General features: G+C 38.1%; 2 protein-coding genes across 9 annotated transcripts in view; one reads left to right on the forward strand and one right to left on the reverse strand.

The window, feature by feature from the left end:
• Positions 1–14,514, reverse strand: LOC5522123 (galanin receptor 2b). 6 transcript variants are annotated; one of them, XM_032367594.2, is made up of 2 exons: positions 14,299–14,514; positions 1–2,102 (listed from the first exon to the last, which is right to left on the reverse strand). In XM_032367594.2, exon 2 carries the CDS (start codon positions 1,545–1,547, stop codon positions 531–533), a length of 1,017 nt encoding a protein of 338 aa, XP_032223485.2. In that variant the 5' UTR covers positions 1,548–2,102; positions 14,299–14,514; the 3' UTR covers positions 1–530. The 6 variants fall into 6 exon arrangements, with proteins under 6 accessions (XP_032223485.2, XP_032223488.2, XP_032223487.2 ...); XM_032367597.2 differs by lacking the exon at positions 14,299–14,514 and adding an exon at positions 13,254–13,581; XM_032367596.2 differs by lacking the exon at positions 14,299–14,514 and adding an exon at positions 11,929–12,959.
• The window catches only part of LOC5522140, a 24,066-nt gene continuing 15,240 nt past the window's right edge, over positions 8,880–17,705 (forward strand). The window contains exons 1-2 of one of the 3 annotated variants that reach the window (XM_048725246.1): positions 8,887–8,973; positions 13,218–13,272. Coding sequence is in view for 1 of the 3 variants with exons in the window: in XM_032367592.2 (XP_032223483.2) it covers positions 8,901–8,973 (73 nt within the window). In the remaining 2 variants the exon portion in view is untranslated. Of the gene's footprint in view, positions 8,974–13,095; positions 13,273–17,705 lie in introns of those variants that run through there. The other 2 variants (XM_032367592.2, XM_048725247.1) reach the window with 2 other exon arrangements.

Raw genomic sequence — 17,705 nt, forward strand, 5'->3', positions numbered from 1 at the left:
GGGTCACTAGGTTTTTTTATTTTTTTTCCTCTATAAGTATCTTTTTTTATGGTGGTTAATGAATATCGTAACTGCTCGAATATGCACCCCGCCCGAATAAGCGCCTCCTTCAAATTAGCCCCTCCCCCCCCCCAAATAAGCGCCTCGCCTAGGGAATGAAAAGTCATATAAGCACCCGCGGCGCTTATTCGAGCTAACAGGTAGGTGGGAAACAACCTTATTTTCAGATTTCTTCCAGAGAAAGTTCATCCACCTGCCCCCTCCCCCATGGGAAGTAGTGGAGGCTGATTACATAGTCTGAATATCAAGGTACTGCAAAACCTGAATTACAATTAATAAAGCACAACTCGTCTCATCTTCGAACAGTGTGGTATAAATATTTGAGAGGTATAAATATTTGAGCATATACATCAAGTGTTTGTAGAGAAGCTGGTAAATTACCATATCAATCAGATACCTATCATATTATACACTACCCCTACCCCCCCCCCTGAATGGTACAACTTGCGTCGATAGGTCATACAATTACATCAAACAGCAGCAGATGGCTGAATATCGTTGTTCTCCGGAGCATTTCTGCAGTAAAATATTTTTCTTATGACAACTTTAAATCCGTGTCTATAATTTTGGCTCTGAAATGCGTACAAAAAAGGGTTTATAGAAGAGTGTAAAGGCATTAAATACGCGCTGACTTTAGACAGCTCTCGCAAGTTTTTCAGCTGTTGAGCATTATGCTTAGCGTTTAAACTGAACTTTAAAATGAGCGCCACACCGTAGGGCACGAACGCGATGAAGAATATTACAGTCACTGTCAATAACAACTTGACTAACTTCCGCTTTGCGACCAGGTCTTCACTTTGCTGTCCAGGCGCGGTCGCATTGCAAATAGTATTCTTGAAGTAAAGACCGGAGATGATTTGAAAATAGGAAAAGGCGATCACCAAGAAGGGTACAATTGTCATGAAGATTACAATAAATGTTAGCGATATGTATAGGTTTTCTTTTTTATCCCCTGGAGTGCACATCCCCGTTGAAGGGTCTATGTACAGATACACAAGTATCGGTAGAGCCATCACCATGGAAACCACCCATATTGCTACTATGACGTAGCCTACATTGTTCTTAGTGAGTCGTCGAGATATCGCCATTGGTTTAACGAGCGCGTTGTATCGTTCAACTGAAAGGACAGTAAGAGTTAGTCCAGTTGCGATTAACGCCGTGTTCGACAGAGTGTTTGGGTCAACGACTTTACAGAAGAACACATTAGCACCAACCCTTCCGCCAATTCTTGAGAGACCGACATGCAACGCGGTCAGCAAAAGCGTTATAATGTCAGAGACCGCGACGTTCACAATTAAGAAGTTTGTCGTGGTTTTCATACTTGGTATACACCCAACGACGGCAATGACCATGGAGTTCCCAATCACTCCTACGATTATGATGATTGAGAGGACCACTATGATCGCTGAAATGACGCCTGAACCGCTTGTGTTCGTGATGGACTCAGATGTGGAATTCGTAAAATTCTCAGTCATGTTCGACAGCATCTTTATGATAGGATATTATTCGCTTTTCTTTTGTAGATTAGAATGTCTATGAAAGAACTTTTCGAGTTCAGTTACGCCTCTGAAATACCGTTCTTGTTCGAATATATTGGCCAAGTCTGCTGAAGGTTGAGAATCCTTACTGCTTATAAAGTCCTCGCGTTTCTCTCCTCGGCCTTAATTGCCAGCAAAGTCGTCTGATTGATTTATTCTAGAGAGCACTTGAGCGCTAAACGGTAGACGCATGAATCAATGGGCAGATCGCGATGATACCCCGACTAAACTTTCCCTTCGCCTATCGTCATTTAAGTAGACGATCACTTCGTATGCTCTCCTGAGCAATAACCAGAGCCTCTTGACCGCGTATTATTCGTCTTGAGGTCTGCGTTCGGGCGCTGTTCTTGGTGTTTAGATAATGCGGTTTGACACTCGAGGCTGGCGCACCAATTTATAGCTCGTTGTGACGGAGGGACAGGCAGTGGTTGGCAGGTGCTTCCTCAGACAGCAAACGTCATCGGAGATCGGCGGGCGATCGTATCACGCAAAGCTGTAATCCCCCTAGCAGAGAGAAACCGGATTAGTGAGAGGAGTCATCTACCTTTTGGCGGGAAAAGCTATGATGATCTCGCATACAATCAGACCTATGACTATTTCGCGGGTTAAGCGGATCATGCATGTGTGATATTTACTTTTGGTGTTTGTTTTGTAAGGACGTTGACAGCAAAAACAAAAATCGTGTTATCCAGAGCGTTTCGATCCTTTGAGGGATTAATCATTCTGACCGGATAATTCCCATTATCGTCTTGTTCGGCCTTATGTTTGCGCAAATATTAGGCTGGCAAGACATATTTTAAGGACTAATAAGTGAGTGTTTTCATGCGTAGAGTAATTAACTTTACTTTCATAGAACGCGGTTTCTGAAATCAAATAGCTTGGGCGAATGTTTTTATAAAGTTAAAAAGAGATAAATTGTGCAGATCCTTAATCAAGTTGATCTCACGAAAAAAAAAAACAGGAAAGGACCCCACAAAGTCCCAGCTTGCGCTATCAATGACTAAACATGGCATCTGCGGTAAATCTTGTTTCCCAGCAGGCAACCCAGAGCAACTAACTATAGTAATTATTTCATTTTGTTTAATTTTAATTCATTTCATCCATTTGTTATGTCCTGTTAAATATATCTATATTAATACTTTCGTAAATTCCATCGTCGTTTTTTCAACAAAACCAAGTACAGTTATGAAATAAGTGAATACAAAAATGCTCTCGGTGACTTGCGGCTCTAGTGTCGCTCTACGTGTCTCATCTCTAATGAGCAAAGGGAAGTATTTGGGAAATGATATTTTGCCCCCCATTCTGCTGTTGCCAAATAAAGACACTATATGCAATACAATAGGACACGTTGATATATGACTCATATGGAAATCTTGCATTCTCTTAAAAATCTACTTATTGTAACAATCGTATGAATACCATTATTATTGAATTGTTTCATTTTATTTCAAAATAAATATTAGCGGCATACTTTTTATTAAAAAAAAGAAAGTCCCCTTTACGGCTAAAATTTATGATAGCGAATCAGCCAGATATATTTTTTACACCTGTGACAATAAACCTTGCACTTAAAACAAGCAACAAACCAAAACGTTTGTCCTTGTGGCTTCCGTGGAGTGATGAGTATTTGAAGCAAACGAGTGCCCTTTTAGCCTTGTAAAAGTCTCAGTGGTAAGTCAATTGAAAATGTCAAAGCTAAATCTTCATCGTCACCAGATCTTTAACTCCGATTTCATGTTCGTAACAACTTACAGCACAAATTTTACTCTGAGATCGACCTGGGCTCCCCCTAAAAAGTCAAGGTTCCAAAAACGTCATATCCCCCCTATCAAATACACTTTTGCAGTGTTAATTAGAGAAGGTTAAATATTTATAATGCATAATCACAGGTTAGCCCAGGCAATGGTTTTGAAGCTTGTTCGTAGCTTAGAATGGGCTGTTCTTTTAGAAGTAAAACGTGTGGATTGAAGTAGCGATTTTTGGTAAAATGTTAAAACAATGGTGCCGTTTCTTCGCGAAATACCCCCATATCGTTATTAGACATACATTTGACAACAACAAGACATGTTCTAAGTTGTAAGGCAATTTTATTGCCAAGCTACGAACAAGCTTCAAAACCATTGCCTGGGCTACCTGTGGCATAATACATATTCCCCTTGGTACCCCAAGCAGAGAAAATGATGATGTTATAAGATAAAACTTTGTGGGGATTGAGGATAATTAGTAAAAGTTGATCGGCGAGTCCAATGCCTCGCCAGATGCTGACGACTCAAAAATAAATAAAAAAATGAAGCGGGATTTTCTGCACGCGGCACTGATACTTCAAGTATAAAATTAGTTGAATATTTACACGCATCTGCCATTTGAAGCTTCAACCAGTTTTTCTCCATAACCTTATTTGGTAGTCAATAAAGTCGTCGAAACGCGAACCCGTAAGGCGAACGGAAGGTTGACTGATGTTTGTACGTCTTATCCCATATTTAGCGCTATATGATTTCTCCTCTGTTTTTACTGTCGTATTTAAACTAAAACCTGTAGCAATATTGAGTGCGGCTATGTCAAAGAAATTGAGTATCTAATACATACTAAGGGATTTATTCAAAACCAATCAAGGGGTAAGTAATATTTACATACATGTAATATTTCGCATGACAGTACAAAACGGAAAGATTCACCTCAAATCTTTTTAGCAATAAATGCGAATTACCTGAAACCATTAAAAAGCTAAATACACATTTCTATATGCGTATTAAATGAGATTTCGGTTGGCATCATCTATATTAATCCTTTCTCTTTTGGAGTAACTTAGCATGGCCATCACGAGTCGGTGGTTAATCGGACTTGTATTTTTAAAAAATGATTGAAGCAGAGAAAGGTTTCATCAATAATCCTTACTTTTGTCGAAATTTTTTTAATATAAGTTTTTTTAATAAAAGTATGATATAATATAAGTGGTGATACTAGGAGTGTAGCACAGTGTACAAACACTTACCTCCAGGGGCGCTTTGGCGGTCGGCACCCTTTAATCAAAAGGTAGCAGATTCGGGCACATATTCGATTGCTGATTATCAAGAGGGTTATTAACTTGATTGCAAACTGAATAATTATAGAAGTAAAATGTAACTGTTTTCACTCATTCGATGCACAAACCATCTGCGTGATTGTACACTATTATCTCTTTGAGGACACAGAAGAAAGCTGTCTCGTGCTCGCGAGAATCATGGTTTGAAATCTGTATTGTTCGTAGCCATAGAGGCGCGTCATTTGAATGGCGAATTTGCGATTTTTTACAGCTTCAATATAAGTGTATATAATCATCACAGATCGCACAGATATGCGAATCCCTCATAAAATCATAAGAATACTACCATTATCATACAATTAAATAGATGCGCTATTTAATAACGACTATACATATTCCAAAGTATCAGGAAAAACGCACAACACAACAAATTAAGCAAAACTAAACTTCTCGCTTAAAATTTTATAGTAAAGACGCAGTTATTCATGTATCATTCTGATACTCCTTCTGCAAAGTGTTTTTGTTATACATTTTAGTCGAAATCAGAGCATGCATGTAGCCAGGATTTGCTAAGGGACAGTAGCTGCACAGTCATAGATATCATTACTTAGGAAAAATCTAAAATTCGGAGATTGTGAAGACTGTGGCTTAGTCGGCCTCCTGCCGGAGAGAGGGTTGGGTAACACCCCCATCTTTAAGCTTTCCGTTTTTAATCTTGCCTCTATCTGCTCCTTATATCTTTTTAAAAAAAATTATTAAATTCCTGAATTTCTATAGAGTTTCTTTTTTCATTCTGCCCTCTCAGCAAATATTTGCTTCCGAAAAGAATGCTGTCGTATCGAGTTTTTCTGAGTGCCAAGCGCCTCACTTTTCGCAATTATGCTTTTGATGTTTCGATGACGCTTTATCAACCCATCAGCACTGTTTTAGCATAATAATTTTTCTCGGCGCAAACAACAACAGCTTATAAGACCCCTTAGAAGCCTGATATGCTTATCTGCATTAAACGTTTATTCAAAACGGCTTTATATTGCTTTCCATCAAAATGAAATTTCTAGCACATCATAAGTGCATAAACTAAGAATTAAATTTCTAGAACATTATAGGGGCTGTGTTAATGACGTGTTTACTTTGATAACAAATCGTGCCGCCAGATGATAGAAAAAAAAAAACACTAGAAAAGAGAAGATATCAATTTTACGTCTGTTTCTTATTTAGGAACCAAAATAATACACACCATAAAGTTTGATATGCAAGTAGTATGTAGTATAACACTGCTCTTCTAGACTAGGGCGTGGCAGGCTGTTACGTCATTAGTAAGGATTGTCCTTACTAAGCGGGTTAGATTTCACAGAAGAAAAAAGAGGTCACCATTGAATTTAAAAAAAATATCCTTGATAAGGAGGTATATTTTGTCGGTGGATGTCATTGAACAGGGTTCTATTGTTTGATAAGTGAGGAAGCTCGTGAAACTACCGCAAGCAAGTAATCATTAGAGCCTTGCCCTTACATATAAACCATGCCAAGGGGGCTTTAATAAATATTTGTCTAGACTAGGCTATTATCAAAACTGTCCAACATACAGAATTTAAAGTTAACTCGATATTTCTGTACAATCTCAAAAGAGCCCATCGGACCTTCGACAGACATCTCTTCAGCTCTTAGTAGCTTTTTTATTTGACTTTCGTCTCGCTATTTTGCAGCATTTGCAAAAAGTTTTAGCGATTATGGATAAAGGTTCCATGAATTACACTTCTAGGAATTTCTATACTTCCCTTTTATTGACGTGATCTAAAAAAGGAACTCCACGTTTCCACCATCCCCCCCCCTTAAAAAAATTACCTTATGCACAACAAAGTGTTTGGCAGTCAAATATATACTGAGCCGACCTGCTTGTAACACGAGAAATGAAACTGTATATTTTTTAGTACGTTTATCTGATGTTTTTTTTTTATCTAAATGCACTATCATAGTCCCTTTTCGACAAAAACTCTAAATGGCAATTCAAGACATAACATTTTTTTCTATCAGGGTATCTTTGATGAATGCTATGAAAGTGATTTTTGGTTCTTTAACTAATTAAAAATAATACAAGCTGTTTGCTTGTATTTTGAAGGAAACTTCAAAATAACAACCTATGAATGCAGTTTAATATACTTTTGACGATATGATTGAAAAAATCTTGGTAACTTGCTTGAATTATCCGATGGAAATGGACTTGTGTGATTTGTGTGACATTGAGCGGAACATAAAATGGCTGCGTAATTAGCCTTCTTTAATAAGCGCAAATGCCTACCGAAATGATCATCAAGGAGACGCACCAAAGGCTGGCAATTTTACAATTAGGGCTCAATCGGGTGGACCGCATGCAGGCATTTCTTTAATTTGTCGGTAGTCGGATTTATGTTTGTCGACGATGAATAAGAGTATATATTACACGGGCAACCAAAAAATGTCGGTAGTAAGTAAATATTTGTTTATCGGAAGCCACTACATTTTTTACCATGTCTTGTTAAAACACCTATATGCACGCGCACGCAGCCTCAATGAAGATACAATAACTATGTCTATCATACAAAAATACGGAAGGTTCAGTTGAAAGGCTTAGTGTGGGAAAAAATAGGTCGGAGATAACACCCACCTTATGAAAAAAGTAGTTCCATCCTTAACTAGAGATCATTACCGCCACGGAATACAACATAAAAAAACACCAGACGTGCGTTCTATAAGTGTGAAACGTTTTAGTATTAACTATTCATCATTTAAACTTCTCATTTTGTGGCATTCTCGCCCCTTTATGCCTTCAAGACAGATCTGAAGATCAGCTCGGAAATTACTTTAAAATTATGTACTGTTTTTACCGTAATGTCTTTGTCGCTCTACGTTAACTTGATTAAGGGTGTGTGGTGATGTAGTTTGTTTTTATTCGTTCACAGACGAATGTTTCCAATGTGTTGTACCTGTATTTACCGTGTAATGACGCCGGTGTGGAGCATTCATCTTGTATAAACACCAATAGCACCATAGTATATCGTCTGCTTGTTGTTATATATACATATAAAATGTGGTTGGTTGCTTGGACCTTAATACGGTAAAAAACGCGTATTCTTTAAGGTAAAAAAAGTGTTTAAATCAAAACACTGTTTTACCTTGTGATGGTTCTTGCTTCCCGTACTAGCTAGTGGCTTTAAAGTGAGGCAACCTGTGCATGTTATGCGGATTTTATCGTGGGCGGATAAATAGATCCGTGCACTTTACTACACCAACTATTCCTCGATTGATTGCCAAGATTGGAATAATATCGAAGCAATGTACTCTTTTCAGTACTTTTCGCCAAAGAAACGTAGATTGTCGGATTGCAAAAGATAAACTGGTTTGTGTGGTTACGAAACATAATGATTGGGTAGTTACTGATATCTTTATTGATTATGGTGTATGGAATCTGATACCCTACGGCTCAATAAAATATCCCTCGCAAACCGAGGAGACATAAAGCTCGCCAAATATCAATCCTTCATGCTGCTGGAATCATTACAAAGTAATTCGTTTTTACTACTGAAATGGTCGCGTGGGTTTAGTTCCTCGGGTACTTTGGCGAAAAGAAAAGTGCAGGTTTTCCGGTTATTTAGCAATACAAATTGTTATTTTAGACGCTGTTATCAACACATTTGGCTTCTAGTTGAGCATATTAACGATAGCTTCCCAGCTTTATAAGTGCAGTTTTCCTTTATAAGAATTATCTTCAAATTAACAAGACCCACCTACAACATAAAAATATTATCGAGAACTTGACTTCACTTATGCAACAGTATTTTTCTCTTTCCCTTATTTTTTATTCCCGTTTCCATCAAGAACCTTTTCTGCGATCATTCAGTTTCTGAGAGAAACAAAAAATATATTATGTACAGTGACCAGAAAAAAGTCGGTCGCTATTTGCCAAACCCATGACCAATACAATGGCAAAACGATTAATCAAATAGTGCAAGTGCTCGAACCTTTGTGTACCATCTGTAGTAAGCGGCTAAGATAAAAACGCAAATTCTTAAACTTCTAATATTTCAGTTAGCTACAAATTTTCGCCATTTTGCCATCTGTAAACCTTAATTAATTTTTCCCTTTGTCACGATTTACCTGAGTCTTTCATCACGTTTTATCTTGCAGCGATCCACTAAACAAGCTATGAAGTACGTTTTGCGGAAAATTCACGAGATGATTACTTTCTTGGTGATTCGCCATCACTCCTCAGCCAATCACAGGACAGTTGGGACAGAGAGCTTGTCATGAGATGGTTTAATTCATCCGCTTTCATGATTTATTGGCCGAAACATAAAGAGCATCAAGCAACTGTTAACAGTAAGTTTGTGTGTTTTTGTTCGTTCTGTTCCTTAATGCTTCATATTTTTTGTTAGTCAGCAATTAACTGAGGCACGCTTTCTATATAATTTAGAAAGTCCGACCCTTCCTCACCCCCTCCCTCGCGCATTTGTGCTACGATTAGCGTGCATTATATTATTTTAAGCATAGCTTAACGAAATATATATATATCAGTAACTCGCATAAAACGGGTACTTTTATTGGGGAAGAGAGCGGGGCTATCTTTGAGGCGAATTAAGGGATAGAATGTAGAGAGACCTATCTCTTGAATTGAGCCAAAAGACACCGCAATGAAATATAAATAAACACAATTGAGGTACTTCTGATGCCGCAGATATAGGGCTAATAAAAACACAGTAGGATACTTTCGTCCTTTGCCAACCTCAGGGGCCAGCGAAATGTTCGCCTCCAGTTCAGCGAAATGTTTGACAAATGATCAATTTTAATCCTTCAACTGACCTCACCATGATATTTTATATATATGCTAGGGGAGCGCAGTCTGTGTCAATATAAAAAAAATATATTTTAAAAAAATCTCAAAACATAAATCCAATCATACCTCTGTGCACAAACATCACTGCATCAAACATATTTTTTTTATTTTCGCTACGGCCACGAGAGTTTAGCGAATTCAGCAGCTTCACCTCATCATGCATCAATAAGCGAGTTTCCAAAGACTAGAACGAGGCAAACAATGATAACTACCATTTCATTAGGTTTCCTTATATGAACAATAAAAAAGAAGTGGCTGAATGACATTCTTTAATTCGACTCATTTCGTCTACTTTCTGGTAAAAAAAATCTTTCTTGCACTTTCCCCTCCCACGCTCAGTCAGAGTTCAGTTTCCTCCACACAGATCCTAAACCGTTACCCAGCTTTCAGCCGGATCGAGGGAAATAGATGTCCCCGAAGGATAATCTTCTAGAATGATTTTCTTTGCTTAAAATAATGCGTAGACCTATTTGCGCCAGTTGGATAAATCAATGAGACATTGTACACCATGGCATCTTAATCATCGCTTTCTATATTGCTAAAAAAAAAAATTAATTATTGAATCCTTTCGATGAAAAATATTCAATTTATTGTTTATATTTATTGTTTATCTTTTTTAGTATGTGAGGTTTAATTAATATCTTTTGTCATCAAGAACTATTACATGAAATTCAAAGTGTTTTACGAATATTTAATGCCGACATCTCTCACTCTTAAAATGTTTTTTTTTCTGCTCTTGAATTTCTTCTTGATTTACTCGTGATGAATGTGTTATCAAAAAGCTCTAATACAATCAATTTCCATTATTTTCTTTTTGCTTTCAGCAAACAGCCAAATGAAATATCAGGCAGATCCACTTTATTTGATCTTTTATACTAGCTAGAAATAAGTGGAAATATTGTAAAAAAAAAGTTGTGAGTGAAATTTACCACAAAGGTGTCAATATTTGCTCTATTAAAACGTTTCGAATAACTTATTAGAAAACAGAAAAGCTGCTCTATTATTAGTAAAATTCGACGCAGGATAAGATTTGTGGATAGCCATAGGTTGGGTCAGTATTACCTAGTCTTGTACTTATAATTTATTAATACCTGTGGGCCTCCTTATGACTGTTTCTAAGGTGAGGACTGGGGTGAGGACTTTGAATGTGAATCTCTAGAGTTTAAATTCAGGCCTGCCATTAAGAAAATACTCTACAAACTGTCACACCTTCTATAATACATATCTGGTCCAAAAATCTATATTCTGTGAACATTACAATCCTTTCAGAGTCAGCCTGGCTTAACATGCTAAGAACATACCTAAGTCCTCGGCTAGCTAGGATTATCGAAATATTTTGCTAATTCATGATTTCATAATTACTGTAGTTAGTAATTTCCACTGCGTAATGATAGATGCAGCATACAAATAAAAACAGTGGTATTTAGGGAATGAAGAAACACCCCTATATATCATAAGCATTTTTGAGCGAGGTAGTGAAAACGCCGAACGCCTGTCAGTTTTTCGCCAACATCCAGAGATTTGATAGCTGTTATAAGTACCAATGAAATGCCGCTGACTAGACCCGTAATTCAGTGTCATTTATTTTGTAATGTAATGGGCTCAAATAAACACAAGGCAGACCCTGAAGAAGTCTAGTCGAATTCCAATTTTTGGTGTATTGTATTGGGCTCAAATAAACAGATATAGTTATTACTATTATTTACTGTTAATTTAAAGAGCGAGTTAAAAAAATTGCCTGCAATTGCTGAAATATTAAAAAAAAACTCCATCAGAAAAAAAAAAGATAACGTTTTTAAGAACATATACTAAAATTGCTGGAAACATTAAAAACAACCTAGTCTAAAATAAGACTATCCAAGAGAGAAGAGCAGAAAAGAGCAATAGGCAAAAGTACGCTCCGTTATAACGATAATATAAGGCCAGGCGTTTGACTTACCCTAAAAGCGAGCTGTTTAGCGGCAATTACCGATTGGAAGAGAGCGACTGTTTTAAGCTTCAGATTGACGTCGAGTGCTCTAAAGAGCCTAAGGCCTGTCATTTGTTCTCGACGAGAGGAAATTTAAACGTGCTTATTCTTATTCATCTTTGTAATTAGTAAAATCACAGAGCTTTGTGGAAATATCTACTCTTATACCGAATATTGACAACTATTCAATTCGTACAAAACGGCAATCTAGCCAGGAAGAAGGGAATAATTCTGTTTATCTGCTTTTAATAATATAAGTTCTAGAAATTGGATGATACATCAAATATTATTTTAAGCTTTAATCAAAAGTGAAAATAGAGTCGACATGGAAAATAATGAAAACGGCTAAAAGCAGCTGAAAGAGGTAGCATTTATTTACGGATTAACTAACGACGTCGCTATCTGTTAATCGATGTTTATCCGCGACTTCTTTCTATCCTTCTTTAAAAAAATCTTGTAAGTGTATACTAACCTTCGCGACGCTCTTCAAAAGACCTCCTTTTTCCTGAGAAGTAATATAACTCCTTTCCACAATAGTTGCGTTTTCGCCCACTCGAAGTCAAACCGTTATCAACAAATGGAAACTAACTTTTAACTCCTTGGTCGTTTAAAATAAGTGCTTTCAACCATTAACGCATCTATAAGGATTCACAGCCGTTTACCCTCTCAATTCTATTTTGCAATGAAGTGCTTAATTCTAAGTCACGTTTTCTTTTGTCTTTCCAACGCACACAAGCTCGTTAATATATCTCCCGCCTGATTACGCGTAATGACATGTTTACCACGAGACCGGAATAATGACGTCCGTTCATACACGAGACGGTTTTATTTTGGGAAAAACATTTCATTAAAGGACGAACGCACCCGCATCGACCCTCACACTTCGTGCTTTCATATCTTGCCGCCCTAATTAGTCATTGCTTCCAAAACCGCGTTCACCAGTTTACATTTAGCTTCCGATTAGCGCGCTTAACGGGTTTCGAGCCGTGTCTCTCCTAAGGTATAAACCTGACAACTTGTCTCATTTAAACGACCGGTTTTTACATTCAAAGGAGGAAATTCTGTGAAGCTTTAAATAATTGACGAACTCCAGCCTCTCCCATGTTGAGTATAAAGTACGGTCATGCGGTTCTATAAGCACCTTTTTGTAAGAAGAAAGCGGGCCCTCTTTTTTGGGAATCAGGTGTTTTACAGAAGCGCTCGTACATAAAGATCTTCCCGCCAGATAAGTCGCGAAACTCATCTGTTCCCTAACTTGCGCATGTGCGGTGTGCTACATCCGCTTTTCTTCGCGGGTGCAATATCACAAACCCGGAGTTGCTTGTGTTTAAAGGCTTTTGTAGATACATCGTTTTTGTTCGTTATTATGCCTATCGGTTCATTAAAAAAAACGTACATTAAGTTGTAAATATATAAATATTTGTGCATTTCCCATCAGGGTGATTGTTGCGACGTGTGTTGGGGAAGGGAGGAGGGGGTTGGGGGTACGTGACATTCTAAGGCTCGCCGAATGGGCACGCCCAACATACTCACGAGAGCACGGACAAAATATTAGGAGCAATCTTCAAATCTAACTGAAAGGTTAAAGTCTATAATCAACGAGGACTCAAGAATGCACCGAAAATCACTTGTGCGACCATGCGACGAACTTTGCCTTTATATAACGAGCGCACATCCGAATTTAAGCGGCTCTGTCGCATGTTGTATTACATAGCGCATCTATGAATAAGTGAAATAAAAATACATTGCATTTTTAAATAGGATTACTATACAAGATTCAAGCTAAACTTCTCTTACCTCGGCATCGTCAGGCACGGTACGTAGCAATTTAACGATCTTTTTGTGATACAAATCTAATCCCCAAAGCCCCCTGCGTCCGCTTTTTCCTCTAGCAATATTGAGCACATTTCAAAGCCCCGAAAGCGGTGCACTTTACATATATTAGTGGGCACTCCGTTGTTGGGTATTTCTCTTATTAGATCTTACAGTCCAACGCGATTTCCGTTATCTATCTGCGCTGGAGAAGCCAGTTGATGGGTATCACTGTGCAATATAGTGTTTGATTTTCTCGTGAAGAAAAAAGGGTACGGAAACAAAACAAGTATCTTTTGTCTCACTTAGTTTAAGTTTAAATGAATGGAATTGAAAACCGAAAAGAGGCTATTGTTTGCAAAGTGGCGTTGAATATAACACCTCAGGCAAGTGTTCCACGCGCCATAACATTCCAATTCGGAATAAATGCGATGAATTGATACACGCAGCCTATCAATTCGCTTCTTCACCACCTAAGCACTGAAATTCCGTGCAAAAGTATACTGATACATAATGCTGTAGCAATTAACGCAGTGAGAAATGAGCCTATGGTTTGTCTAGTAGTGAGAATACACATATCAACGCTCCATTAGGGCGCGAAGTACTTTTTCGCTTTAAAAAAAAAACGTTTTCAATCAGTGTTATGGTCTGATATGACTTGACATAGAAAGAAGTCCGGCGAGTTTTGCATGATAATGGTTAGGATATTCTTGTACTTTCTTGTATGTGCGGTTGTATATCAATACACTGCTTAATTTATCCCGAGCGACACCACGTTAAGGCTTTTCTCGGCCCAATCTATTTTCATTTTTTCCTCTGCGATGAACGAACACTCGATTAGCAAAACGATTAGACTCTTTAGGTGGGACACTGGTATAACCTATATTCTGCACGACAATATATTTTTAAAAAGAAAAAAATTATATTGAAAATCAAAACATCAAATTCAGATAAAAATGTGTACTAATTCTCCCTTTCACAGAACTCTCTTAAGAATTACAATATACCGTGTAGAATATAGAACACTTACCGAGGTTAGCTTTTCAGTGTTCAATAAAGCGCAGAAAAAATCCCACTCTTATAATTTGGCATTTCGTGAATCCCTTCGACGCAAGAGGTACTCTTAAGTCTCAGAAGACCCAACGAAAATGGTCTCCTCGAACAAATAGTTCCACTCTCAATGGCGGTAAATCAGGAAATCTGGCATGAACAAAAGACAGGCGTAAATCATGTTCTGTTCATAATCAAATAAACTCATCAATTAGCAAGCCGAAGCAGGACTTGTCAAAATTATATAACAAAGACTTGCCCTGCGGGAAAATATCAGAAAGACTCAAGAAAAAAAATAGCAGAGGCAGCCACTTCGCTTTCAAATCGCGTTTTCAAGTCTTGCTTTCAAATCGAGTTCTCTTGATTTGTTCTTTGCCACTCTAGATACCTTTGCGCGATGGAGATGATTTGGGGATGTGTTCGTTTGTCGCGTGTGTCTTTCGGTTCTAATTAGGGAGGCTCCCGAGGCGGTTGGGTAGTCAAATAGCCATTCTTTAAAATCAGGATTCGCGATGAAAATGAAAACATCCTCGGGGATAAAAAAAACCCCTGTCTATCTTGGCCTACAACTAAAAAAACCTGTCTATCTTGACGTAAAACTGAAAAACTGTCTATCTTGGCCTAAAACTGGAAAACCTGTCTATCTTCGACTACAACTGAAAAACCTGTCTATCTTGGCCTAAAACTGAAAAACCTGTCTATCTTGGCCTAAAACTGAAAAACCTGTCTATCTTGGCCTAAAACTGAAAAACCTGTCTATCTTGGCCTGCAACTGAAAAACCTGTCTATCTTGGCCTACAACTGAAAAACCTGTCTATCTTGGCCTACAACTGAAAAACCTGTCTATCTTGGCCTACGACTGAAAAAAACCTGTTTATCTTGGCCTTAAACTGGAAAACCTGTCTATCTTGGCCTAAAACTGAAGAACCTGTCTATCTTGGCCTAAAACTGAAGAACCTGTCTATCTTGGCCTACAACTGAAAAACCTGTCTATCTTGGCCTAAAACTGAAGAACCTGTCTATCTTGGCCTAAAACTGAAAAACCTGTCTATCTTGGCCTAAAACTGAAAAACCTGTCTATCTTGGCCTACAACTGAAAAACCTGTCTATCTTGGCCTACAACTGAAAAACCTGTCTATCTTGGCCTAAAACTGAAGAACTTGTCTATCTTGGCCTAAAACTGAAAAACCTGTCTATCTTGGCCTAAAACTGAAGAACCTGTCTATCTTGGCCTAAAACTGAAAAACCTGTCTATCTTGGCCTAAAACTGAAAAACCTGTCTATCTTGGCCTAAGACTTTACATTGAGGACACAGAAAGCGGGCCATGCTGAACAACTTTGACCAATCAGAATCGGCTTGAACACCGTAAACATTAAAAAAAAAAGAGTTCATCCAATGAGATACGCCGGACGTTGTTTCTTTGACCTCGTACGTGTAGTCGACCATTTTTGTCTGTCGACAAGTATTAGAGGCACTTGAGAAGCACCCACAACCAGAAAAATGCAAAATAAACACAACAAGATGAAGATACTCAGGCATCAGTCTAAGGGATAAATGGTCTTGAAGATATTCATCCAACCAAGATGTTGGTAACTACTCTTAAGCCAAATAATAGCACAGGTTCTTTGACAAATGTCATATGAAAAAAAAAACGGCAGTTTTGTAGAGTCCTTTTACATAGTTTTAAAGGAATTTATGATTGGTGTCTAAGCGTCGTTAGCAATAAATGTTTATCTTAACCAAAATAATCCATACTTTTACGTTTCCCTTTTTATAGTATTTAACCGGCCTGTAGCGGCCTTGTACAGCCGAAAAAAATCATAAATGCAAAATAAACACAACAAGATGAAGATACTCTGGCATAAGTCTAAGGGATAAATTGTCTTGAAGATATGTATCCAACCAAGGTGATAGCAACTATTCTTCAAACAAATAATAGCTCAGTTTTTATTTTGACAAATTTGAAATCGTACAAGGAAAAACAGCAGAATCGACCCTCTCAACAAAACGCTTAAAATACCACACAAGGAAAAGATATCAGCAAACAACTCTAGACACAAATAGATCCCTTCAATCTGATTCATCCTGATCCCCAGGTCCATTTCCATGGCTAGATAGTTTACCTTCCATTCTCGTTCCCAGAGATCCTCGGTCATGCTTCCCTCCGACACACAACAGCGGAGGAGCTCTGGGAACGAGAATGGTTTACCTTCTCATTTTTACCTGGTTTTATTCGAAATATTTTCTAACGACGACACAGAGAAATCATTTCTAGTCAGCTTTACTCGCTGATTGCAATCTTCAGAGGCTTGAATCACGCATCTTGGCCAACAACCACATGACCCTTTTCGGGACACGCTCTCTGATTGGCCAAAGGAAATGACAAACAGTTGAAATAAACAGGTGGACTTAGTATAGTTACAAGGCTAAAGCCAATTTAGTATGAACAGAAAAGAGCAACAGGTTGATATTTGTTTGAATACTCCTTTGCTTGCAATATCCATAAGCACCGCACTCAGGTATGCCCCTATAGACTTCATGATGTCCTTGGGCACTCTCCCAATATGCTAATAGCGGTATTTTGTATTTTAAATACAAGCAACAATCAATTTGTGCTCGCATAAGCACAGTGACGAGGGAATAGAGAGGGGACCGCAAAGCACTGTTGGTTTAGCTTGGACACCGCTGACTAGGTGCAGCGGTGTTTGACTTGACGGGTTGTATAAAACTCAAAATAGGATGAGAAATGGTACGAAAAATAAACAGTTGGCCGAGAAGCGAAGATTCGAGGGCAACTGTGAAATTTTAAGGACCATTCCTCATCCGCGAACATTATCCGCCGACATCACAGTGAGCCAAAGAAGGAGTTTATTTATTTTATATCCCCGTGACTACACTGAAAATGCGAAAAGTGTCTTCTGCGCGCGCTGACGTGCACTGGAATGACGCCACGAGCGCGCGCTGTTTTTTTTTGCCATTCACAATCCTTAAAAATCCATGCAACAATTCTTTTCATTAGAACAAAAACCACAAGCTCAAAACTTTCATTTCAACTGATTAATTTTCACCTAGACTGTTTTCTTATTGTTCTGCTGAGATCTGGAATAGAAATCGAAGCAAAAGTTTTCAATTTTGAGATATCTTCTGCGCGCGCGCTGACGTACACGGGAATGACGCCACGAGCGCGCGCTGTTGTGACGTTTTTGTCATTGCTTTTTCATTTACGTTTCAGGATAAATTCTAAAATAAAGATAAATGATAATATTATAAAAGAAATCGAACATTCTTTCTCTGCCTTCATAGCGTTTTTAAAACCTTGGTGTTTGTTTGAGGAGTTATTGAGCAGCCGAGAAGCAAGTTTTGACTGCACTGTTCGCAGGACAGAT

Source organism: Nematostella vectensis, chromosome 3 (assembly GCF_932526225.1).
Source record: "Nematostella vectensis chromosome 3, jaNemVect1.1, whole genome shotgun sequence".
Classification (NCBI taxonomy): Eukaryota; Metazoa; Cnidaria; class Anthozoa; order Actiniaria; family Edwardsiidae; genus Nematostella; species Nematostella vectensis.

Coding starts and splice junctions, on each gene's coding strand:
- LOC5522123 (XM_032367594.2), bottom strand. CDS start 1,547: ATGCTGTCGAACATGACTGAGAATTTTACGAATTCCACATCTGAGTCC.